Source organism: Eublepharis macularius, chromosome 2, assembly GCF_028583425.1.
Source record: "Eublepharis macularius isolate TG4126 chromosome 2, MPM_Emac_v1.0, whole genome shotgun sequence".
In the NCBI taxonomy this organism is placed as follows: Eukaryota; Metazoa; Chordata; class Lepidosauria; order Squamata; family Eublepharidae; genus Eublepharis; species Eublepharis macularius.
The window spans coordinates 190,786,915-190,813,651 of record NC_072791.1 but is presented as its reverse complement, the minus strand read 5'-3'; the positions used below and the strand labels follow the sequence as shown (position 1 = coordinate 190,813,651).

At 40.5% G+C, this 26,737-nt stretch overlaps 1 protein-coding gene across 2 annotated transcripts in view; it reads left to right on the top strand.

The window, feature by feature from the left end:
• BAZ2B (bromodomain adjacent to zinc finger domain 2B) overlaps positions 1-25,951 on the top strand; it is a 279,279-nt gene extending 253,328 nt beyond the window's left edge. For both annotated transcript variants that reach the window (XM_054970384.1, XM_054970383.1), the window contains 10 exons: positions 690-1,360; positions 4,538-4,811; positions 5,216-5,371; positions 5,848-6,008; positions 7,319-7,629; positions 8,038-8,173; positions 15,838-15,984; positions 19,463-19,728; positions 22,882-23,025; positions 23,272-25,951. In XM_054970384.1, the coding sequence (XP_054826359.1) occupies positions 690-1,360; positions 4,538-4,811; positions 5,216-5,371; positions 5,848-6,008; positions 7,319-7,629; positions 8,038-8,173; positions 15,838-15,984; positions 19,463-19,728; positions 22,882-23,025; positions 23,272-23,425 (2,420 nt within the window). In that variant the 3' untranslated portion in view covers positions 23,426-25,951. The remainder of the gene's footprint in view (positions 1-689; positions 1,361-4,537; positions 4,812-5,215; positions 5,372-5,847; positions 6,009-7,318; positions 7,630-8,037; positions 8,174-15,837; positions 15,985-19,462; positions 19,729-22,881; positions 23,026-23,271) is intronic.
• The last annotated feature ends 786 nt before the right edge of the window (positions 25,952-26,737 follow it).

Genomic DNA, 26,737 nt, shown 5'->3' with positions numbered 1-26,737 from the left:
CAATGCCTTATACTTGTTGGTTTAAGGATCTGCGTAGATCCTTTGAATCATGAACAGATGCCTTCCTCTTCTCCTTCCCTCCCATGACCTTTTGCACCTTCTAAAATCTTTACTTGAGAATTGAGAGATACCTAGCAAACAAAGGAGGACACACAAATGCAGCATAGGGAGAAATCACTACAAATCATCCTCTTCTTGTATGAGGTTTTCAGTGGAAAAGTACTAGTACTAGAGGTGGGGGATGATTCCTGCCAATTTCCCCTTCTTTCTGTAACCCCCACCACGCCACATCCCATTCTCCACATGGGGGTCTTTCCTACTTTTCAGGGGACATGGAAGGCTGAAAGAGGAAAGGTTCATTTGGCAATCTCTTTCCCATTCTCTCTCAGCCCCACCTACCTTACAGGGTATCTGTTTGTGGGGATAATAGTGACATTGACTTTGTAAACTGCTCTGAGCGTGGCATTAAGTTGTCCTGAAGAGTGGTATGTAAGCACAAGGTGATTGTTGTTGTTGTTGTTGTTGTTGTTATTATTCACAGTTTTTAGACTCCATCTAATTTCTTTTCATTTTAACCTTGAGCACATTTTAAGATGACTGTGTGGAGGTGGCTTATGGTACTGTTCTTTCTCATAACACATAATCACAGAAAGGCTTTGTTAAGTAATCATATTGCCATGTGTGTGCAGGTCTGGAAGAAATTGCAAAAGAAAAAGAAAAGCTGAAAAAGGCCAAAAGCGTTCATATCAAAGAAGAAATGTTCGAGACCTCTGAAGAAAAACTAAGCTGTTTAAACCCAACTCAGTGTGATCAGAAAGAAGATCTCAAAGAAAAAGACAGCACAAATCTGTTTCTGCAGAAACCTGGCTCCTTTTCAAAGCTGAGCAAGCTGTTGGAGGTAGCAAAAATGCCTCCCGAGACTGACATTATCTCTCAGAAAGCCAATGGCAGTGCTGCAAACGGGTGTTCGTTATCTTATCAAAACAGCTCCAAAGCCTCACTCTGTAGCCACCAGACCTCCATATCACAAAGCAGCGGCGAAAAGTGCGATCCAAATAATCTCTTTAATCCTCTTGCAAGTGGGCCAGGGAAGTTTTACAGTTCTCCATTAATTTCAAATGACCAGCTATTAAAGACTCTTACAGAAAAGAGCAGGCAGTGGTTCAGCCTTTTACCTAGAACTCCTTGCGATGACACATCGGTCACCCATACTGACCCACCAGCTGCGGCGGCTGCTTCACTAACTCCTCACTCACATCCTGCATCCAAGTCGCCTTCACCTGTCCCATCTCCACTTGTTGGTTCTGTCTCTTCACCAAGTCCAATGGGATTAAGTCCATTTGCATTATCACCCCTTCAGGTCAGTATCACGTTACACTTTTATCTTGTATTCTCTGTACCAGTAAAAAAAAAAAAAATCCTTTGTTTCTCCCTTCACTTTTGAGGAGTGTAGACAGTTGCCAAGGTGTAGGTGCAAGGCTCTTCCTTCACCAGTACCCCATCAGAAAGGGGGTTACATCACCTTATTCCTTCTCCTGCCCTGGGAACAATGGCACACTCCATCTGACTCTTCCCTTGCCTTCTTCCTCAGCTCTCACCAGAACCCGCCTTTAAAGGATTCCCCTTTCCCACCTCCCGGGTTTCCTCCCAGTCCCCACCCAGCCTCCCTGAGTAGCCCTTTCTCCAGCCTATCCAGTGGGAGGGCTGGGTCCCCTCTGCAATTCCCTGGTCCTTTCCACCCCATCTCAATCCAAGGTGTGGCGTTTGCTCAGCCCTCTGCCTGGCTCACTCCTCCTGCTGCTGAAACTTCCCCAGTGGCTCCTTCCATGGTCTGGGGTCTGTGCTTACCCTGCCCTGGCTGCCAAAGCACTCCTGTGGGCCTGGCTGGGGTTGGACTACCTGTGAGGGTGCAGGAGGCAGGTGAGTCAGTTGCGTGGCTGAGGGTTGTTGCCACTGTGGCGGGGAAAGCAGCCCGGGGTTCCGTGGAGGTGCCTGCAGCTGAGATACCAATAGGGGGGCTGGTGCAGGGCCTGGGGAAGGTCCCTGCTGTTGCCATGCTGCTGGTGGTTGGTGAAAAGGAAGACACAACCGAACATTATGTCATATTCTAAATGGTTTGGTATTATTTTGATATTTATGCCCTGCTCCGCCCCCCACCCCCATGGGGACCCAAAGCAGCTTATGACACCATGCTCCTCTCCTCCATTTTATCCACATAACATCCAGTGTGGTGTAAATTTTAAGAGTGTCAGACTAGGATATAGGAGGCTCAGGTTGGGATCTCTGCTCTGTCATGGAAGCTTGCTGAGTGACTTTCAGCCAATCTCCTACCTCACAGGAGTATTGTGAGAATAAAACGAAATTCAGGAGAACAGCGTAAGCTACTTGAGATCCCCACTGGGGAGAAAGATGACATATAAATGAAGCAAACAAACAGCAACCCTGTGACGTAGGGCAGGCTAAGAGGCGATGAGTGGCCCAAGGTCACCCATAGGGCTTCCATGGCAGAGTGGGAATTTAAACCTGGGTCTCCAAGATCCTCATCCAATATTCTCTCCACTACACTGGGCTACCTGTGGTTAGATTGTTAATATATTACATTAACTGAAGTAATTGGATAGGTGTATTGTCGAAGGCTTTCACGGCTGGAGAACGATGGTTGTTGTGGGTTTTCTGGGCTGTATTGCCGTGGTCTTGGCATTGTAGTTCCTGACGTTTCGCCAGCAGCTGTAGCTGGCATCTTCAGAGGTGTAGCACCAAAAGACCAAAAGGTGTTACACCTTTGAAGATGCCAGCCACAGCTGCTGGTGAAACGTCAGGAACTACAATGCCAAGACCACGGCAATACAGCCCGGAAAACCCACAGCAACCATAATTGGATAGGATTATATTCTTCCTAGTTGGGTCATATACATGAGACTGTAAATAGTGTTCAGTAGGAAGCAGGCTGTGTCCAAAATTAACTGTCTTCTAAACTTTAGCTGGAGAGGCAGACGTTTCAAGGCAAGAGCAAGCTTTTATCTTCTCCATATCGTTTGACACTCTTAGATTAAGCATGTGCCCAGACTCTCTAGGATTATAGAGCACTAAAATGGAAACAAAGTGTTTACCTAGAAGTAAGCTCTCTTCATCAGATACATGTGTAAAGGACCAACTGAATCAGCTTTTTGGCATGTTATTGGCATTCAGGAACCTATCTAAGTACTGGGTGTGTGGATGAAAAAGTAACCTGTGTTTACACAAAGGAGTCAGCTGTTGCAAGCCAACTGTCAAAGCACCACTGTATAGGGTATACATTTTATTTATTTAATTATAGCCTGCCTTTCTCACTGAGACTCAAGGCAGATTACACTGTGTGAGTTTTGGAAACAGAAATAGTTCATGGGAAGACAGAACATTTGCTTTGTTCATGAGCTAAAACTTTACCATTATTATTTTTTTAATTAAATGTTTTATTTTTATTTTATTTTTAGGGGTCTAAAGTGATTCTTAGGGAAATGATAAGTGGTGAATAGTTGCCGCCAGTAATTCAAATGCAAATCATATGCAGATTTATGCCAGTGCTCCAAAATAATCACGCAGAATGCTCTCGTGTATACTTATTAGTTATTTTGATAGCTCATGTGTGCTACTTCATAATAAAGGCATCACAACCGCCACTGTTTGGGCTGTGAAAACTTTATGGCCTATTAATCAGCATGTCAATTATCAGCAGTGTTAAGCTGTATATTTTCACTTATGCAAACAGTCTTTCTTACACTGGCTTGTTGTTTGTCTCTTGCTCTGAATTTTGACATAGTTTTGCTTTTTAATAATAAAAGGTTGCTAGGTTTGCCAGCTCTGGGTTGGGAAATTTGGGGAGAGTAAGGAGAGTAAGGTTTGGGAAGAGGCGAGAGTGGGCTATAATATCATAGAGTCCACCCTCCAAAATTAGGATTTCCAGTTCCCTTCTTACCTGTCTGGTGGGGGAGAGAGGAGAAAGGTGCAGGGAATGGACCTAGGAGCTCACTCCCGTGCACTCCAGAGCCTTCATTGTCGCATCAGGAATTACAGTATTCCCGGGGTTGTCAATGAAGGCTCTGGAGCGCACACACTTGGTAAGTTCCCCCGCGCATCCTCGACACCCCGTCTCCCTGTTTGGACCTTGGAGGATGTGGCAACCGTAGGTGTCATTTGGGAGATCTCCATGCCACACCTGGGGGTTGGCAACCATATTGCTGATCCTAGCTTTAAACTGATGCTTCTAAATTTAGTGCATTTTTAACGCAGGGGTGATATTTTTATGGTGCTATAGTAAAATTTCCATATGTTGCATTAAAAAACAGCCAGCATTTTTAAATCCTTCATTTTACTTTAAATTCTTTTCCTTAAATGCTTAGTTGTTATATATTTTATAGATGTATAGTGACCCAGACTTCCTGTATATTTTATGTCATGTTGGGAATAGAGGTACTGTCTCTTGGTTTCAGTTTTCCATGGAGTGTTATAGTAGGATGAATGATTATAATTTTTTTAAAAATGTGTTTTGGCCTAGCAGATGAAGACAGGATTGCCTGTAATGGGACTTCAATTCTGTGGATGGCCTACTGGAGTAATTACTTCAAATCTTCCGTTTTCATCTCCCCTGCCTACTATGGGGTCAGGGCTAGGAATGTCTGAGGGAAATGGCAATTCGTTCTTGACACCCAGTGTTCCAACCAGTAAAAGTGAATCACCTGTGCCACAAATAGAAAAACAAGCTTCTACGCCTTGTACAGTGGTTGAAGTAGCCAAACCAGTTGATTATCCTAGTCCAAAGCCCATACCAGAAGGTAAGTACCACCTCCTTCCAAGAGGAAAAAAAAAGTTATTTCTGACTTTAGATTTCCAGCTATGACTGCTTAGATTGGAGTTTACTGACCAGGACTTTTTTTCCCAAATAACCTGAGGAGAACCATATGTGTATCCTGAGATTTATACAATTGATTTTTCTGCGGGATTTCCCTCTGCCTAAGAGGCAAGCTGCTGTTAAATTTAAAAAGAGGCTTAGCTCTATGGCAGTGGAAATGGGTACAAGAAAAGGAAAATAAAATCTTAGCTGCACATTCAGTTCTCCTGCATACCAACGTATCAGATTTTGGATACAGGCCAAGAATTTTATTGTTTATGATAATGTGTTGTTTTTTCAGGTGTTTCTTTTTTTAAAAAAAAAAATAATCTTCTTGTTTTGATTCAGAAATGCAGTTTGGCTGGTGGAGAATCATTGACCCAGAGGACCTAAAAGCTTTGCTTAAAGTGTTACATCTCAGGGGAATTAGAGAAAAGGCCTTACAGAAGCAAATACAAAAACATATGGATTATATTACTCTAGCCTGCCTCAAGAATAAAGATGGTATGTAACTGAAATGCCACACATATTTTACTGGAGTGGCATAACAACAATTAGAATGTTGCTGTTTCTCAACAACGCCTTCTGTGAGCCAAGATGTCATATCAATAGCATTTTTCCCTACAGAAGAGTCTTTAGGAATTAATTACTTGCAAGTTTTTCTTTAACAAAGTTACACTGCATTGTTTTAAACAAGAAAAACATATGCGCCCTGTATGCATGCACACATGTGCACGCGCGCACACACAAAAGTTTCTTTAAATTAATTGGAGCCTCTTAAATGCTAGATTGATCATTATTGACTTTAGTGAAGTGACAGAGAGGCTACAAAATGCTGATTTTTTTAAATTGTTGTTAAAAGTCCACCATCCTTGACTTCAGTATATTATATTTCACTCCGAGAAAAGAATTCCTGAGCTTGCAGACTTGGTTAGATTGAAGCTTGTATTAAAGTAACCCAATCTGATTCCCAAATACAGTTGCAATTATTGAAGTAAATGAAAATGATGAAAACCAGGTAACACGAGATATTGTGGAGAACTGGTCCACAGAAGAGCAAGCCGTGGAGATGGATATTGCTATCCTTCAGCAGGTGGAAGACTTGGAAAGAAGAGTGGCATCCGCTAGTTTGCAAATCAAGGTAAAACTTACTTCAGGGGGGGAAAAAACCCCTATTTAATATCATTGAAAAAGCCATAATTCAGAGCTTAAGAGCAGATCTAGTTACAGTTAAGGACAAGTGCCTTCTCAATAATGTCATGGGGAAGGGAGAAAAGCCAATATAGTTTCATAAGTGTAATATCACCTAGGCTGAAATGATTCCATCCATTCTTTTTAAAAATATAAAGCAGACAGTAGGCATGGCATTATTTTATTTCTTTGGAAAAATCTTCAGAGGAGGAATATGAGTCGGATCTCAAAGACTCCAGCTAGAGGGTTATAGCGGACATGTGGATGTTGCTGAACGACATGCCCCTGTTAACATCTTGCAAAAGAAACACATAGCATAGCATCCCTACATTCTGTATTTCCATGTCCCTGTTCCGATTAATCGGTTACCTCTAGCAGGGGTTAAGGGGGTGCTGAATGTGATGATGTTGATTAAGGTACCACACATGTCCCCCATAGCTTTTAGGTAGACCTTTTAAGCTGTTTTTTCCACCTCAGATAGGCGCCTCAATGTCATGACAAGCCGCATTTACAGAGGGGAGGTGTAAACAACAGTTTACAATGTGGGTTGGTTGTCTTATATAATAGTCAAAAATTCCTACTGAGTGAAAGCCAGTCTTCAGGCATATCTACAGCAGCATATATTTTTATTTTAATCATTCTCTCCACCACAACTGTCCACTTCAACTGGTAGGGCAATGATTATTTGTTGCATTAAAAGAGAGAGAGAGAGAGAGAGAGAGAGAGAGAGAGAGAGGAAGGTTCCTGTCAGATCCCCCCCTTCCTACTTCAGCCCCTCCACAATGAACTCAGGAATAGTTTGGGAGGGTGAGTGGTGCTCAGGGTTCTCTAGTATTAAGGATGAGGCATCAAAGATCTGTTGTGTTCATGGTTCCTTGATAATATACACTTCTCCACCCACAGAGTATAACTTTTTTGCCTCTCCTGTCTCCCAGGAGCAGCATTCCAGGGGATATTTGGGGCTGTAGTGGGAGAGGGAAGGCGAGAAAGTCACAGTCTGTGGGTGGAGATCTTTCCATCTGCAGGAATGCTGTGGTGGATCCAAGTCAATATTCTTACGATAAAACTCTTTGCTTCAAAGCTGCTTATTATTGTATCCAAGTGGTATAGGAAAGAAAGGCTAACGTGCTCTTAGCCAAAAATGTCTGCAGTCTTCTGAGAAAAAAGACACTGAATTTAGAGGATGACTCGAAGCCCACTGTCCAAACGGTGGTGGTTGCAGTAACAAACAAACGTGCAAACCTTTCTATTAAAATATAGGGTTGGATGTGCCCTGAGCCAGCATCGGAAAGGGAAGATCTGGTATATTATGAACATAAGTCAGTTACTAAATTGCATAAGAAGCGAGACGGCGACGGTGCTGGCGGAGAAGAAAGCAGTAGCGGTACTCTAGAACGGAAGAGTGACAACCCTCTAGATATAGCAGTAACCAGACTTGCTGACTTGGAGCGGAACATAGAGCGAAGGTATCTGAAGAGCCCCTTAAGTACCACCATTCAGATCAAACTGGATAATGTGGGCACAGTTACTGTCCCTGCTCCTGCACCATCCGTTAGTGGTGATGGTGACGGGTAGGTTATTGAGATTAACTTGAAAAATTATTGTGCTTCTTTGCTAATTGGAGCCTATTTTCTATTGTGTGTTTTATCTATGTATCTTCTCGTATGTCTTCTGATCCACACGGGTCACGTTATTTATGCATGGAGCTTTATTTTTTTTTATTTATTGTTTTCTTTTTGTTACTTACGTTAATCCTGCAAAGTTTTATCTTACATTTAACTGGTTGTGACTAAGCTTTGAGGCACGTAGCCACAGTCTGTGCACTACATCAAATTTAGTTGCTTAAGCCTTATTATCCTTACTTGGCTGTGTACGTTTTTTTGTCATTGCTTGGCTTTCAATGTGACAATGATTGTTCCACGTTCAGAAACTGATGAAAATGGATGTGACCTGCTTAATTTCTCTATATTTCAATGCAGAATGGAAGAGGATATTGCTCCAGGGCTAAGGGTATGGAGAAGGGCATTGTCAGAAGCTCGCAGTGCTGCGCAGGTAGCTCTGTGCATTCAGCAGTTACAGAAATCAATAGCATGGGAAAAATCTATTATGAAAGTTGTAAGTGTTGTGAACTGATTTTTCTGTATCCTATTTTCCTCCTTTCAGATACCTCAATTGATAGTGTATCTTTCATTTCTGCCTCTGAAAGTTAAATTTGTACTTTTTAACACATTGGTTAGCATAAATTTCGAAGCAAGTGTGCCAAATTCGGCATTTGGAACATTTCTTATGACAAGTAGCCCTTCTTACTGGTATATTTTGACTATAGTATTCTTTTTTTTTTCTAAAATAAAAAGGAGAATTTTAAGCCTCTCTCCGGGGGAGGTTGCTATACAAATGAAAAAAAAATGACCCTTTCAGTGTCGTTATGATAGGGATCCCGTGTCAAAGATTGCAATTAAAGGCTTTTTCAGAAAGATGAGATGCAAAGTACATGCTTTAAAAGATGTGCATGGCTTCTTTGCATGCCCACTTAATACAGCTGTACGTGCAGATTGGACTGTACAAGCACATAGGCTGAAATGTCCATGTCCGCATAGAAATGACAAATTAACAAGCACTGCTGTGTTAATTGCGTATTTATAAAAGGCATGCAAATGCATGTAACGAGATTTTGCATGAATCCTGGGCATCAGATTTCTGAAAATTAAGCTTTTTTTATACTATAGCATTCAGTGGGGAAATGCTAACACTTAAGCAATGAATATGTTGTTGAAATAACTAACTCTTTTTCCTACTGTTAGATATTCTTTGTACTTCCCAATTTTTCTTTTTTTCCTGTTGTTCTGACCCGTTTGTTACCTGTATATTATATCTGTGTTGTAAGCTCTGACAAAAAAGCATTTTACTCTCTGCTCCTTCCCTTGAAATGAGTTTGCAGTGCTTGTTTTTACATTTCATATATATTTATGGCATTACCAAAGTGAGAATAAAATAAGACCAAGCAAATTCCACTACATCCCCAAGTGCAGATAAATTGCTAAGAATTTATTCCCTGATTTTACATGACTTAGTTTATGTTTTCCTTCTTAGTGGTTAGACTGTTGGACTCTGACATGGAGACTCAGGTTCAAATCCCTACTTGCTGTGAAACTCACTGACGGTGCAATCCTAAGCAGAGAGACACTCTTTTAAGGCTATAGAAGCAAGTAGGTTTAGAAGGGTGTAACTCTGTTTAGGATTGCACTGTGCCCCCTCAGTCTAATCTACCTCACAGGATTAGTGAAAGTATAAAATAGAGGAGGAGAGAGAGAGATGTATACCACATACGCTTCTTGGAGATAGGTGGGGCAAAAATTCACTACATAAATATGCAAACAAGTCTCTTGACTTTGCATTCCATCTTCCACCTCCCTATGCCATGACCAGAAAAAAATGCTGCTTTGTGGAATAGTTTTTTCTTTGTGTGGTCCCACATGTGCATTCTCACCCATGGGTTTTACATCATCACAGAAGCAGCTTCAGAACATCTTAAAACTCTAGACCCAAAATTGGTACACAAATTCTAACCCACCCACCCCACCCTCGCAAGAGAGTTCTGTACCTTTATTCATGCCCTGAGTGTAGGAGCTTGTGCCTTCCTGCCCTATTCTCTTCTATAACTGCCATGTTATACCTCAGATAGTTCTCTGGAGAATTTACCTGTTTTTGTCTTCTGACTTTATAGCATTAGCTCTTTTTTTAAAAAATAAACACTTTAGTTTTGGGTTCCCCCAGTGACAAGAAAAGCCAGATAAGAAATATTCTAAATGAACAATAGTTTTATTTGTACCTTAGTCTTTTTTTTAATTTATCTCTCTCATATATATATATTTTTTCTCCTAAGACCTGTGGCTGAGCTACTTTTCTATAAAAGTAGAAAACTTTTTCCCATATCAGTTGTTGTGGTTGACAAAGCTTATAAGACAATTCCCCTTTTTTGCTGTGCTAAATTTACTAAGAAACCTAACAGGAATCACATTGCATCTTTTCCTCTGGGAGAAATCTTGGGCACGATTGACGGCTTAAACTATTCTGTCCAGCCCATCACTTCTCTAAGGCTCATGCCCCTCAATCCTGTCACCTTCTGGTGCTGCCTGGGGTTAACATCATCCTCTTTAATTGTGCCAAGAGCTTCAACCTGAGGAACTGAGCCTCAGCCATATGATAATAAGTAGCTTCACAGCTGCAGTTGCTGTGATACTCAACAGCTTTTAAGAAGTGTTCTAAAATAGGGAAAGTTTCCTTCACTACTCTTTCTAAGTACAGACAGCAACTGTACAATTTATGGGACTGCAACTGTTCTTATGTGGATACCAAGACCTATCTCAGATTCTAGGCAAGTTGGTGGATGAACCTGTACTAGGACTCCCCCCCCCCTCACATGACCATAAAAGACAAAATGCAATCCAGTCTAAGGGCCCACACCATCCCTGAATCAAGCAGCATGACAAGACACCTTCCAAAATTAAATGGAATCTTTGCTTACCCTCTCTGTAATCATCCACAACCCTCCTCTACAACTGGACTTTCACTATTCTGCCATTCATGAGAGGTCAGATGTCTGGGTTTTGACCATCTTTCGAATAGGCTGCATGGCTAAATTTCACTCTCTTGGGAGCTTTTGCAGCACTTCACCATGCCACAGTTATAGGAAGAGATCTTCTTCCTTCTACAGAAGGGTGCCATAGAATTGGTTCCCACACCTTCCAGGGCTGACTTTTATTCCTATAACATTACAGCCCCTAAAATAGAAGTGTAAATTTATTACCACAAAAAATTCAGGATGTTCTCCCTATCAAACATTCTTCCACTCTTGGAAATTGGAACATGCTTTGCCCCAATAAATCTTCAGAACATGTGTTTCCACATTACTATAGAAAATGTCTCTCTTTGACTGTTAGTGCCAACTCTAAGAGTTTTCACATAATGTATGGGTTTGAGTCCAGTGGTGCCTTAGAGACCAACAGGATTTTCAGGGTGTAAGCTTTTGAAATTCAGAGCTACCTTCTTCACACACCTGAAGAAGGGAGCTTTGAAGAAGGGAACTCTGACTCTCAAAAGCTTACACCCTGAAAATCTTGTTGGTCTCTAAGGTGCCACTGGACTCAAATCCTGCTGTTCTACTGCAGATGAACACGGCTACCCATCTAAAACTATCCACATAATGTATGGCACTTATCACAGCTCAGCTCAACTACATAATCTTCCCATTCATTGATGATGTGTTGCTTGTGGAACACCAACTTCAATGTGTACACAACTCCAAACACAGAGAAGCCAGCCCTAGTTTCTACATGTAAGCTCCAGTTCATTGGAGCCATTCTCAAAGCTACTGTAGATTGCATCCATGTTCCACAAGCCCATATGGTCTCTGTCCTTAAAGCCATGCTCGTGTCTCGGCCTATGATGATCACATAATGCCTTCTAGGACTAATGGCATGCACAATAGCAATCATCTCATTTGCACGTCTTTAAAACAAGAATATACGTTTTCATATGCACTCTTGCAGTTACGGCTTTTCAGCATTTTCCAACGTTCTTGAGGATTACCAGTGTATGGTTCTGGCCCCAATCCTACAGTTTCGTGTCTGGTTGACAGAATCTATCTGTTAGGAAGAGTGCCTTTCCATCAGCCAACTCTAACTATTGTAGTTATCCATTCAAGACAGGCAGGCTTCCTGTCAGACTCTCACAGTCAGTACTTCCCTGACTTGGAAACACCAGGGACTACATATTAATTATCATTGCGGTATGGAATGTTGTCCCATGGGAACTGATCATCAGGGTTGTGTTGGTAGCAACAGACAGGTTGGCAACATATAAACAAACATTTTGCAGCCTGTGCCCTGCAGCATCAGAACGGCGGACATGGTACATCTGCAACAAACATCTTCCTCACAGCCATGAGCTTCCTATGACTTGAAAATTTCTGCAGAGATTTGCTCTTAGAGGATGCACAGTGTCTCGTAGTTGGTACTGGAACCCTTGGTACTTGTCTGAAAAATTTCACTCTTTCAGGACCACCTTGCTTAGAGCTACTCACCATATTCTACAACAAAATATTCCCCTGAGCCACAGCAGAGGAGGGATAGAGAGAGGATTCTTGGCTTGTACCTTTGAACACAGAGTAGGGGGGTAGAGGAGGCTGCTCTACTTATCTTTTCTACATCTGCTGTGATTTGGAATCTAATCATGGACTGAGCCAGTTGTATGCTAGTAGCACCTTACTGGCCATGCCAGCCACAATTCATTCATCTTCTCTCTCTGTCCAAATGAGAGTGCACCCACCTACTAACTCATATGGATCTCTTGAGTCACCATTCATTTAATTCTTTGAAACACAGTCTATGGAGGGTCCATCCCTTCAGGCGATAATGTCATCTATGAGGGATGAGATGATTTTATTATGCTCAATGGAAGAAAATGTGTTTCTACATTGAACATCATAGCTTCTGTCCCACTTCAGCCTGTGTGCCTGACATTTTGGAATATATTTTGCACCTTAAACCTCTGGTTTGAGTTTCTGTTTCTTAAAAGTTCATCTGCCTGCAATCTCTGCATTTCTTGTTGAAAGTTAAAATGGTTCAGTGTCTTCTCACAGCTTGGTTAAATGTTACTTAAAGGGCTGATCCATGTACGCCCTCCTTTAAAAAACATGGTTGCCTCCAGAAGCCTCCTTTGTCCAAACTTAGAGGCTTACCTCTGATCACTTGTGATAGGAGACTTCTGTTTTTCAAAACTGCAATTTTAATGGCTGTTACATCCACCATACAAGTTGTGTACTCTGAGAACAGGGCCCACCATTTACTGTCTTTCATTGGAGCAAAACTGTATTTCTCTCTTATTTAAACTTTCTCCCCAAAGTAGCATCCAGTTTTTTTCTTATGAGGGACATCTCCCTGCTAGCCTTTTTTCCTAAGCCATAGGACAATGGTCAGAAATGATTTTAAGTTCAAACTTCTGGATGTTAGGATATCCCTTCTAACAGTGTGTAGACCCTCCTAATACATGCAATTCCCATACTGTCTGAACAGGACAATAGATGTATTTTGCATGTGCATATAGCTTTGGTACAACTGAACTGACCACTGGATTGTTCAGGTTTCTGATTCATGTGCACACCAAATCTCTATGTGCTTCCAAAATGTATGCATCCTCCGTTTAGACAGCATGGCAACTGTATATATTGGGAGCATCATGGGTGGTGGTGTACACACCTGATATGCACAGTTGGCAGGCTATTGGTATGTGTGGATGCCGTGTCTGAAAAGCAAAATCAAAAAGAGTCCAGTAGCACCTTTAAGACTAACCAATTTTATTTTAGCATAAGCTTTCGAGAATCAAGTTCTCTTCGTCAGATGCCTGATCTGACGAAGAGAACTTGATTCTCGAAAGCTTATGCTAAAATAAAATTGGTTAGTCTTAAAGGTGCTACTGGACTCTTTTTGATTTTGCTACCACAGACTAACACGGCTAACTTCTCTGTGTCTGAAAAGGGCTTTCATAATGATGCTACTGATAGGAACATTGCTGCTTGACCATTGCTGTATGATCTTTGGGGAAAATCTACAAACAACTATCCAGCTCCAGTGAAACAGCTTTAAAAAAAAATTAAAGCCTTGGGTGTGCAAATCCTGAGAATTTGTCCATAATATAGAATATCTGTTTGCTGCTAAATTCAGAGGCACAGCAAATGATAATGACTGATGTAAAAGTAGCAATGACATAGCCTTCACTAAAACATTTTAAATTGGATCCTGATTATTTGAATAAATTATAGGTTGGTGCTACTTTTCCCTTTCGGAGCAAGGTACTTTCAGTTGCATGACTGTCCAATTTCAGGTGACCTTGGATGACACTGATTATTTAGACCCACTGATGTTGGGTTTCAGACTATGTTTTGGGATGGAAACTGGCTTAGATTCCCTGATAGATGCGTGAGTGAGTAAAGTGCTGTCAAGTCACAACTGACTTACGGCAACCCAAGGGTCTTTCAAAACAAATGAGAATCAGAGGTGAGTTGCTATTGCCTTCCTCTGCAGAGTCTTCCTTGCTCGTCTCCCATCCAAATACCAACCCTGCTTAGCTTCCAATATCAGATGAGATTGTGCTATATCGTGCTGTCTTCCCTCCCTCCCTGATAGATGATTTTCAATAATGTGATAGGGGAGAACATCCCTCTTAGTTTACTTTTTTTCACTTCTCAGTAGGTTTTTTTGACAACATTGACCATAGTATACTTCTGAATCAGCTGACTAAACTGTGTTCCAGTGGTTCTGATTCTACCCGACAAGCCATGTCCTGATGTTGGGGCTAGGGGAGCAATGTCTGCCCGCAGATTAGTTAGGCCAGGGCATTCCATGAAGTCCAGTTCTTTCTCTCCTTAATGCTCTTTTTCTCCATGCCATCTGAATGAGGTGAAAGAACAGGCGTCATGGAGCTCAGTCCAAATAGTTGATTGGCAGTGCTGTTGATTGGCAGTGCTGTTGATCGTGGAATCTGGTTACAACCTACTCTGAACGAGGCAGCATTCTTCCTTAGGGAGCAGGCTCACAGCTGGGAGGAAGATCCAAATCTACAGTTTCAGCTGTAGTTTGTAGAGCCTTTAACCAGTTTTGGCTAGCTTGCAACCTCAACTTTGAATACCCTTTCCCTTCAACCTGGCCCCATCTCTGACCATCTTCAGATACTACAGTAAGATTTTTGTTTTTTTTTTAAAGCAAGCTTTTATTAGGTTTCTTCATTATTCAGCCAGCTATGTCTGTGGAACTAGTGGCTGGTCCTGGAGATCATAAATAGGTCAAGAATGTTATAGTCTTTCTTTAAGAACTGCTTCATGTATTACTAAATCCTACACAGATGTAACTTCTGTCTAATATATCTAAGAAATAAACTCACTGGTAAACTGGATAGTAAATTCCCTACCTATGTAGATTATGAAAGGCACAAAAACTAGCTGCCCACAAGTAAGGTAGGGATCTCTACATACTCCCCAGGTTTGTAGAAAAATACAACTTTGTAATGTAACCAACAGTGAAGGAAAAATTCAAAACCTCTTCTTGATTAAATTTAATATACGCCTTAGAAGGGACAGAATGTTGAAAGCAGATGAGTGTCTGTTAAATAAAAAAAAGATGAGGGGAAAACCCTCAGACATCTGAGCATCGTGGAGGCAGAGAGGTGGGGATGAATGGGTATTCCAAATTATTCCCCTTTGCGAGTCTTTTCAGAGCCCCAATATGCAGGCATTAATTTGAAGGCTTTATGTAGATTGTTAAATGTAATGATTTTGCAGGCTTTATTTTTTGCTTCATATACATACTTCGAAATCACAACCAGTATGTTTCCCAGTACTTATACATGGAACAATAACAAAAGAATTATGTGCATTATTCTCACACTATTTCTACACGTTTCACACTTTCATACTAATTCTTTCACGGAAATGCCTTTGTGTAAGAATGTTGTAACATTCCTACCCAAACAGTGTATCTCTAGCTGAACTTTGACTGTACATTTCAGAAGGAATTACAGAAAGAGAGAGAGAAGAGAATATGGCCCTTTCTTCTCTTCTGGGGTCCTACTTTAAGTGTAAACGTCCTAAATAACCATAGATTCTGAATATAGTTTTTATTTTAAATGTATGAATGCCTATTTTCTCCAGAGCGTGTAAATACACTGTTTACCATTGGACGTAATTTAGAAACATATTTATCTGAAGTAATTTCTTTGTCTTGTAGTACTGCCAGATATGCCGAAAAGGAGACAATGAAGAGCTGCTGCTGCTTTGCGATGGGTGTGACAAAGGATGTCACACCTATTGCCATAGGCCTAAGATCAGCACTATTCCAGATGGTGACTGGTTTTGCCCTGCTTGCATAGCAAAGGTAATACGAATAGAACCGTGAATCCAAATTGTCTTGCAATTTAGCTGAAAAACACAGGCTTACCATAAGCACTTGTTGCAATAAGAAAAAAAGATTTTTTTTAAAAACATATATAATTTGTCTCCTACACTTCCTTATTTGCAGTGCTTCACAGCACATTACATTTTAATGCTTTGTATATTTCCAGCAATTATCCATTTAAGCAGCCTTGCACATAAGACTCCACCAAATATATACAATGTTTATTATATGTATACTCAAGCATATTCAAGGTACACAGGGAGGCCTGAAAAGGTGAAAAACCCAAGTCTCGCCTAGTTTACATAAGCATCCCTATCTGATTGCTTGGAGGTGAGCCTTACTTAGCACGGCCGACAAGGTGTTTACAAGGTGAATGTAAGGTTAAGAAGACTTTTTTATGTTTCTTTAGTACAATTGTATTGATAAAACGGGGGCACATTCTAAAAAACAGTAAATAGTACAGGTATGTGTGTTGGTGGTGGTGCATATCCTTTTGAATCCTGGCTTAACTGTGTTCGGAGCAGTATCACATACAGATGTTACACCAGTAAAAATTAGGCAAGACACAGGTGTGTAAATTTTGACCTACATGAAGGATCCGTCTGCTTTCCTTGCTCACCAAGCTGTTTAGGATCACTCTGCATATTTTTGCACATGTAAAAAATGTAATATGTGAAGAAGCCCTAATTGTTAATAGGAGAACGTAGGAGACAAAGTATACTGCATAGTGGTTAAGCATAGTGGTTAAGTACCTGGGCTGCGAATCAGCACTCTGCTAGTTCAACACCCACTATTGCCGTGAGCTCTGGAGGTGGCCTTGGGTAAACCTGTCCTCTCAGCTCCTGCTCTCCACCTGTACTGTGGGGATAATAATAACACTGACTTTGTTCACCGCTCTGAGTGTGGCACTAATCTGTCCAGAAGGGTGGTATACGTGTTGTTGTTATTACATTTACAAAATCCTGAATGTTTTTACTGCAACGTGTGCATGTGACAAGGCCTGTGTTTTTTTTATATTTATCATTAAGTTACTTGTCCAGGAGATAGGATGGCCCTGGCTGTGTACTGTCTGTATATTGTGTATGCATGATGCTTAATGTGTGATAGATAGGATTTAGAGAAACTTTGCCTTAAATCAAGATTTTTCTAAGATAATTTTGTATCTAATATATATTGCCTGCTTATGTTAATGTTCTTCCGTTGCAACGTTACTTGTACTCCAGTGAAAACAGCTCGTTATTTTGTCATATAGAATCTCATTCTTACTTTTTCCAGACGTTGTTTTGTAATCTGTCTGGGCCCACTGGTGGCCTTCCCTTTTCATCTCCGTTTCATTGGCAGCTTCTCACAAGCCTGCATCAATGCCCATTTAATTACTGTGCTCTTCAGATGTGGAACACAGCAAAACTGTTAAACAGACAGCGTCCTTAAAAGTTAGACTTCCATTTGCTACACAGTCTTGTTTATTGTAGTTTTACAGCTTTTGTTTAAAGCTGATAGAGCAGTGCTGAATCATCACAGCAATTACAGTAATTAATTTTTGGCTTTTGAAGACAAGGTTAGTATGAGAAGATTGGCGATTAATGCCGTCTATAGAACTCTAAAGTGGCCCTGAAGCTGACTTGATTGTAAGAGGATGGATAGTTTGTAAAAATCCTTTCACTGACACACAAATATTCTATTTGAAATCTCCATGTGTTTCTGATGCCACAATACAACCTCCCCCCATCTCCCACACACAATATGTAAATGGGCAGTGCTTCTGTGCATGCTGGTAGGAGGGGCGATATTTCCTTGTGGCTGCAGCTCTTTGCAACTCTGACATTTCGTCTCAGGGAGAAGTGGGGGAACTGCTGGAGGGCTGTAAAGCTCCTGTGCACAAATGGAGCACTAGGCTGTTGTATTTTAGATCCTGTCCAATTGTTTTCTAATTGACTGTAGTTAAGTAGTTATCTCCCTTTCCAATGAATTTCATTATTCATATGATACGCTATGATGGACCCCCCCCCCTTCACTCTCCCCACTGTGAGGCAGATTTTTCTGCCAGAATTCAGTTCCCCTACTTTGACTGAGCAGCCCCAAGTAGTGTGTTAATATTTGTGGTTTTGAAAGACTGTTTGTCCCACCCTGACAAGCAGATACAATTTTGGCTTTTTAGCCCACCCCAGGAACTTGATGGGGGAAAGCAGCAGCCCTTTTCCTTTTTTATTGGAAATGGCACTAGAGACTGTATAAAATTCAAAAAGAAATAACAACTTTATTTAACAGCTAGGGATTGAGTAAGTATAGTCAGGAGATGAAAATGAGGAGGTAAAATTTTGTTGGCATTACAGGCAAAATAATATCTTTGAAGCTTATTTTCATATATTCTTGGCTCTTAACTGAGTGTTTTACTTAGTAATTTAAGTACAGCAACAATGTTTTTTTCAGGAAGCTTCCTATGACAGTTCAGGTTTTCTGAAGTTAGTCCCTTTCTTTGTATACCTACCTAACTCATTCCTTTCTTGAAACTAGAGGGTATTTCTAGCTCCTGAAAAGTCTAAAACCATTTCCCCTTCTCCACAGACTCGAGGTCTTCCTTAGAAAACTGGGCTGGAATTAATCTTCTCCTCAGAAGATATAACCCCTTTTCTTTTTGGCTTGAAAGGGAATCTCAACCCACTGCCCAATCACTCTCACCAAAATACACTCCCAGATCTCTGGTGTCTATGTAAAACATACTTCAGCTTATGCTGACACTTAGACTTTGAATTCTTAGACAGCATTCTTCCTCAGGACAGTAATACTACAGTTAAGGCAAAGGAGTCTTCTCCCTTCACTCTAAAAGTGAACCTGTCTAACTTTTCTTGTCAGACTCCCCGACTCCAAAAACCTGTCAGAAGACCAACTGATTGCCTTCAGGCTGTTTTTAACTGACCAATCAGAGAAGAGGGAGCAATCTGTCACTCAGGCTCTCCATTCAAGAAAATAGTTAACCCTTCCCCTCCCAGCTCTCTGATTTTGCTGCACTTCGGAATCCTGATGTTATATGCAGACCATGCCACAAAGCACTTCCTTTTGCAAAGCTCCATATGGCCTAGCATCTTGTTTAAGGGATCCTGAGCATGTATTTCTGCTCTTTTTCCATAATAAACACTATAGCAATCTATAACATAGCAGATACATTATAGCAATCTGTAGTTCTGCAGCAAGCTGAGCTGGCTAATAAGCACTGCACTCCATGGAAAAGGCAGTTAAAAAGACACTAGGCCGTGTGCAGAACTGAACAGCTAAGTGTTTTTTGTGAGTCTGTATCCTGTGTCTCTTATAAATTGGCTCTCAGATCCTTCTGTTAAAAGCGCCACTGGTGATTTCTTATTAGAGAATATGGAGCAATTTTGTCAATGGAGACAAACATCAGTTTGCCTCTTGTGTTTGTACTTTATTTAATTTATTGGGATTTTTCTTCTTGCTACAGGCAAGTGGTCAAACTTTAAAAGTTAAAAAAAATCAAATCAAAGGGAAGAAGAGTAATGAACATAAGAAAGGCAAGAAATTGTCCTTAATGGCAGAGATGGAAGACGAGGACTCTGCAACTACAAGCAGCTCAATAAAAAAGGGGAAAACAGACTCCAAAAAGAGAAAAATGGATGAAAATATTTCTGTTAGCCCATCAAAGCAGGAAACTGTTTCCCCTGTGAAGAAAGCTAAACATGATGAATCCAAGGACATGGCTTTATGCAGGTACTACCTAGCTGAATTTATTTATTGTCAATTTATTTATTGTGAAAACTGAGCGGCAAACTATATTGTACTAATAGTCACATGTTTTTAAAACTTAGGGCCAAACTACACATGTTGGTTTTCTTGCATGGTGCCCCATTTCAACTACCAGCATGTTCCAGCACTTGATAAGCTACAGGGAAGGGACAAGAGTACCCCAGCCAGCCATGCTGCTCTCATGGCATTTTAAAATGGTGGCATCCTTGTGCCCATTAATTTCACATTCTGAAAAGTCTTATAGCCAGTCTGGAGGAGATTTGGGCAGGGGTAACCATGTATTCAGTGTGGGAGAGGCAAAGAATCTTCACAGCTATGGAGGTGGATGTCATCAGTATGCAGATGACACCCAACTCTATATCTCACTATTCAGGTCCCCACAGGATGCAGTGGAAATCTTAGATCTCTGCCTGACAGCTGTGGTGAAATGGTTGGAAAACAACAAACTGAAATTGAACCCAGACAAGACTGAAGTGATGCTTGTTGGGAAAGCAGAGATCTTAAAGAACATTGTATTCCCTACTTTCGATGGAGTTTGTCTGACCCTTGCAGACTCAGTTAAGAGCCTAGGGGTTATACTGGATCCAGTGCTACTACTAGAAAAACAAGTTAAGGCAGCAGCAAAAAATGCTTACTACAACCTCACTCCAGCCTGGAAGATGGCTTCTTATCTTGACATGGCTGACCTGGATCCATGCTATGGTAACATCTTGGCTTGACTATTGTAATGCTCTATACATAGGTTTCCCATCTAAGTTAACTAGGAGGCTCCAATTAGTGCAAAATGCTGCAGCTCGACTGTTATCAGGAGCGAGCAGGAGCATGAACATCACTCCAATCCTACAGTCACTCCATTGGCTACCCATCAGTTACTGTGCTCAGTTCAAGGTATTAGTTATTACATACAAAGTTCTTCATGGCTTTGGTCCGGTATACCTACTGGGTCGCCTCCCTCCCTATGTTCCTCCACGGCAGCTTCGCTCATCTGAACAGGGTCTCCTGTAGGTGCCAGGCTGCACACAAGTGAAGTCAACAGCAGCCCATACACGGGCTTTCTCTGTGGTGGCCCCTATCCTGTGGAATGACTTACCTGAGGAAGTCAGAAGAGCCCCCACTCTCCTGGCTTTTCGTAAATGATGCAAAACCAAACTATTCAAAAAGGCTTTTTACTCAAATGGGAGGGCTGTATTGTAGAGATGGGGTCTCAGATGCTTGAGTTAGGGACCATAGACGTCATCACCATATTGCCTTACATATTATCTGCTGCTTTAAATATGTACTGCTGTGTACCAGCAGTGCTCCATGTTGTCTAATGTTAGTCCTAGAATTGATTATGTTCTGCTTCAGTATTTTTTCTACTCTGTATTGGATTCTTGGTAATACTATGTCTTTTAAACTTGTATCTATTTACCCTATGGTATTGTTTATGAAATGTCCTTGATACTGTATTGAATGTACTTGATACCGATTGTACTAATCTCATACTGTATAATCCACCTTCTCAGTGAGCAAGGCGGACTACAAATGACATAAATAAATAAATACATAAAAATTAGCTTATCAATTAAATTTGTTAACATATTAAACTAGATGTGCTAATGTATACCTGATATCAGCTCCCACATTATTGCAATGTTATCCTTTCCTATAAATAGGCCCGTTGACAGTTCTGCGATGTTGACACTTCGTCTTTTTCTTTCTCTCCTTTAGTAATAGTAACATGTACTTTGTCCTTGGAAAGTTTAGAAATACTTTGTGTGCTTATTGAAGTACTTCAAGTACTGGCATGGGATATAGTATAACAAGAATACAACAAGATGATGAACTAAGATGAACGATAGAGTGGGAGGAGACTAAACAACTGGGGAATTCTCTTCCCTGACGAAAACCTCCACAAGCTCTGAAATCCTTATTCAAAATAATTTTTTCTCTTTACGCTGTTCTCTCCTTTTGTTCTTTGTGTGAGACTCAACTGCCCTCAACATTCTCTGACAGGGCAGTGAGCATGCTCTGACCTCATTATACCGCTTCTTTGGGGAATTAGTTTTTCATTTACAAATGAACACTCTGGGAGTCAGTAAAGAATCATGAAATGAGGGGGAACAATCTAGAAACTCTCCAAACCCACAGAGTTCTACAAGGTCTCATGGCTGGCAGACTATTTTCCAATCTACCCCTTTCCCCCTTTAACTAACTATGCTATTCCTACAGCAATATATTCAGTTAGCATGATGCCAAGCTTTTCTTCTTCTTTTTGTTAATTTATAAAGTCATATTTTTCTGCATATTTAGAATTCCCCCAAGTATGTCGGGACCCCTATCTTGTCAGTGGGTAGTCAGTTTGGATGCCAATTTACTATAACAGTGATTTTTCCCCTACATCCAGGGAGTCCTATCAAGTGGGCAGAAAGCCTGCCATTGTCAGTGGGTGGGCCTGTTTCACTTCATTTATGATAGGCACTTGACATTATGATTATTAAAATAAATGATGTGATTCACAGAATGCAAATACTTGTCTACATAATTATAGGCTGCTCCCACGCAAGGACGTGAAAATGCACCCCTGGCATGGCAACAGTAGCATGCAGCATGGGAACAGGTGGGAATGGCATATGGAGACACACGTTCCCATGCTGCTGGCAGCTGCTGTCACTTCCAGACCCGTCTTCCTCTTTTTCTCTATCAGACCTGTACATAAGCACAGGTTCAACAGTGATTGCACTGGAACTCCCCGTGGTTTGACAACTTACCCATTCCCTTCCAGTGCAGCTTGGCAGGATAGAAGGAATAAAGCCCTTTTAAGTGCTTGGCTGGTGGTGGGGGGGGGGGGGGAAGAATGGTGAATAGCAGCATGCTGCCCTGCAGTTTTGAAAGCAGATCTTAGCTCTGTCCTCATGGTAGTGATGGAGGGAGTGTTCACACGAACACTCTCCTGCAGGCATTCTGAGATTTCCCCATTAATCCAAGGAATGCCATAAATCATGCTAATCTGGCAGCTTCCAGCTTTTCATGCGGGGCGGCGGGGGGGGGGGGAGTGTATAGTACTAGCCATTGCAAGATGATGCTATGTGAAGTACAAAACTGTACAGAAATCAATTTATTTTTTTATTTTTTTAGTGAGATACTTTCTGAATTGGAAACTCACGAGGATGCATGGCCTTTCCTACTTCCTGTAAACTTGAAACTCGTTCCTGGTTATAGGAAAGTTATTAAAAAACCAATGGATTTTTCCACGATTCGAGAGAAACTAAGTAATGGACAGTAAGTATATGAACCACACAGGAATAATAAAAATTAAGATTAAATCAACTTTTTTGAATAAATTAATGCTGATTGTTGTCTTTAAGTTGAGCCATAGTGGAGAAATGCTCGGCGCACCTCATTAAAGAGTTGTTTAGTGCAAGTTTAAATAAATCCTGTTACTGTTTTGTATATGAAAAGAATTTTAGATCTCCTCATTTTTCATTTCTGTAACCCCCCCAAATGCTGTATTCTTTGTTCTTTCAGGTACCCTAATCTTGAAGCCTTTGCAGTAGATGTCAGGCTCGTGTTCAACAACTGTGAAACATTTAATGAAGATGATTCTGACATAGGCCGAGCTGGCCACAATATGAGGAAACATTTTGAAAAAAAATGGACAGAGATTTTCAAAGTGAGCTGAAGAGATCACTGTCCAACTTGTTTTCTTTCTTTCTTTTTTTTCCATAAGGACGAATGAGACCAGCAATGTGAACTGTATTTACATTAAAGTACAAGGCACATGCATATCTAATGACTGTTTTATTTTCTCCTTAGAGTATCACAGGGGAGTGGTACTAATTCTTAAGGTTTCACTCCTATGGCAACCACGGCCCTTGGTTCTTGGTTTGTGTGTTTATCAAACTATTTTAGGTAGAACAGGGAAGTACACCCAAAGAATTTAAAAGTAAGGGGTGTTATAGTGCAATAGCAATTTAAAATGTATCAAAACGCACTGAATATTCAACCACCAGAGCTCTACATGGGGAAAAAGATTCTCTTTTCCCTTTCAATAAATATCTATTTTTCATTTTTTTTACTTTGTAGTTTATTTTTTAGTAAATGTATTTAATTTTATGAATTATTTATGATTAAATAGCATCCAGACTCTTCGTTTTCTGTGAAAAGGAAGAATTAGGAAAAAAATTGCTTTAAATCTTGAAAATACAACAAGGAATGTTTTAAAATATAAAACAAAGCCAAGTGAAACTGTTTACACTGATGTGCTGTAATAAGCACGAAAAATTAAACTTTACTGTAGAGTTGCAAGTACATTTATATATATGTTGCTGCATCACTTGTGTAGTTAAATTGTATTTCAAGACAGTGAAGAAAAAATGAGACATATGTATATATACTGTTCATTATTGTTTATATTAAGTCTTGTTTTAAATATGTATGATGTGTACATATTGTTTGCAGACATTATCGTTTATGCCTTAGAAGGACTGTAGCATTTTATTTTAGTTTTAAGGTAATTATAGCTATATGGCTTGTACAGTAACTATCCTCTACCAACACTGTGGAGTCTCCTTAATCTTTGTAGTGCCTGCCTTTAAAACAGGGTGTAGGGGATATTAGTTTTCCATTTTTTTCTATTTTGTTATATAATTTCAAGCCACCAGGGCCTCAAATTCAAGTATAATCATTTGTATCCATGTGGAATAAAATTGTGACAATTTCCTACGCACACAGTATTTTTTCATAAAAACATTTCCCTCCATTTGCCTTGCCACAGAAATAACAGAAAGACATTTGTAACCACTGTGTTTTATCTACTGTGTGTTGTGGTGGCCTGTTGGAGGCTGATAGATCAGATTTTTTTTTTGTACCTATGTAAGAGTACTTGAAGTTTCATTTAAAAAAAAAACGTTGTGGAAAAGGTAGCATTCTTTTTTTTTAGGAGTGTTATTTTTCACTAGTATGTGTGGCACGGATACAATAAAAGACTGTTTTGCAAACCAGTTTTTTTTCTCGGTTATTTTAATTCCCTGTATGTCCTATTTTTTTTAAAAAACCTGTAGCTCCTAGAGTTTTCTAAAATTATAAATAAAAAATCTGTTAAGAGAGATGGCAGGGGAAGGATCTGGAAAAGGCTGTAGTTAAAGCTACCCTTCTGATTGTTTTTTTGGCTCAGGACTATAGTCAGAGAGGGCTCAGTGGGTGCCCACCCAACCTACACCATTGACTCAGAGGACAATATTCTACTGTGCCATGTGCAGATGTAGTTCTCCTGCAATCCCCTCCATTTCTGTGGCTCATTCTGATCCTAGGAGAGATCACTCCCAGGGCTGCGGGACACTTGTGGAGGAATAACTGTACAGGTTGTGGGAGGGGTAGAGTAAGGAGAGATGAGGCATTGACTTCCCTTCTTCTTTTGCAAGCACAGCTCCAATAAGGGTAGGAGGAAACTTAATTTCCTTGTCCCATCTTAATCCAGCATCATGGCCTTCATTAGCGTTCCTCTGTGTGGTTCCTGCAAATCTGAGAATGATCTTTCCAGGGGTCAGAAGGAGCTAGGGTTGCTAGCTCCTGGATGGGAAATTCCTGAAGATTTAGAGTGTGGAGTCTGGGAAAGGAGGGGTTGGGAAGGGGAGGGTATAATGCCATAGACTCCACCCTCCAAGCAGCCACTTTTTCCAGGGGATCTGATCTCTGTCATTGGAGATCAGCTGTAATTGTGGGAGATCTCCAGCTTCCACCTGGAGGCTGGCAACCCTAGAAGAAGCTGAAGGAAGGAAATGTGGGAAACCTCTATGGGCTTTCTGCACATAGATCATATCGCCCAGATTTTTAATTAAATTATAACAAGACAGCTTTCTTTTCAATGTTTTTAGAATGTGAAAATTTCAGGTGAAAAAAAGTAAAACAGTGGCACTGATAGCTGCCAAAGCAACACTGCTCTAAATGTTGCTCACCTTATCCACCTGCTTCTGTCAACAGACAAAATTTCTCCTCCGTTCAGCATGGATTTTTCATAATCGGGCTTATGATTCCTAAGTGATCCTGAAAATAAAAGCCCTTCTTAAGCTTCTATGGCTGTGAACATGGCAGGGTGTTAAAAGGAACAAGAGGTTAACTTATGGAAGTTCTTATTTAGGGAAGGTGTTCGACTATTGCATTGTTTATTGAATGTCGCTGCTGTTGCATGTAATGACTTACACTCTGTAATCTGCCTTGAGTCTCTGTGAGAAAGGCGGACTATAAATAATGTAAATAAATAAATATATTTGTGAATATGAGTTTAATAATTTTTCCCTTGTGCCAACAACTCATAGGTTACCATCCTTAAAACACATTTTCTTGGGAGCAATCACCATTGAATAAAATGGGACTTACTTCTGAGTAGACCTGCTGAGGATTGTCCACTTAAACAGCAAAATAAAGAACACAGACACTTAGAGTTTTGTGAAAATTTTCTACTTCCTGTTGATGATGGAGAAATTACTAGTTTTCCATTCATTTCTCTGAAGTAATAGTAAGGTAATTTCATGTAGTGAAGAAGGCTTGTTACAGTCTTATTTGGGGTGTTTATTCTACATGTTTGATGATATTGTACCGAAGTACATTGATGCCCATTTGGAAGGCCAATGTTAAAAATGGCATATGGATGGACAGATGCCAAGGCAGAACAATTTAACTTTATATTATTGAGCTTCCAACTTGGAGACTGTCTCAGAGCATCTTGATTGAAAAAGCCACTTTCTGCATGCCTAAATGTGTTCTAAGTTATATATCCAGTCCCTGACTTCTGCAATTCTTAGGCCAAAGTCTTCAATAGTGGCCTGGGTGCAAGTGCCACTATGTTTGCATAATAGTGCTGCCAAAGGATGGTATAAAATCCAGGACACTGAATTGAATTGGCAAGCCATGATGATCCAACTTTACTGGCCCAACAAGGGTTTCTATACTATAACAAATAAAATTCTTAGCAGTGTCAAATTTCAGTTTTCTA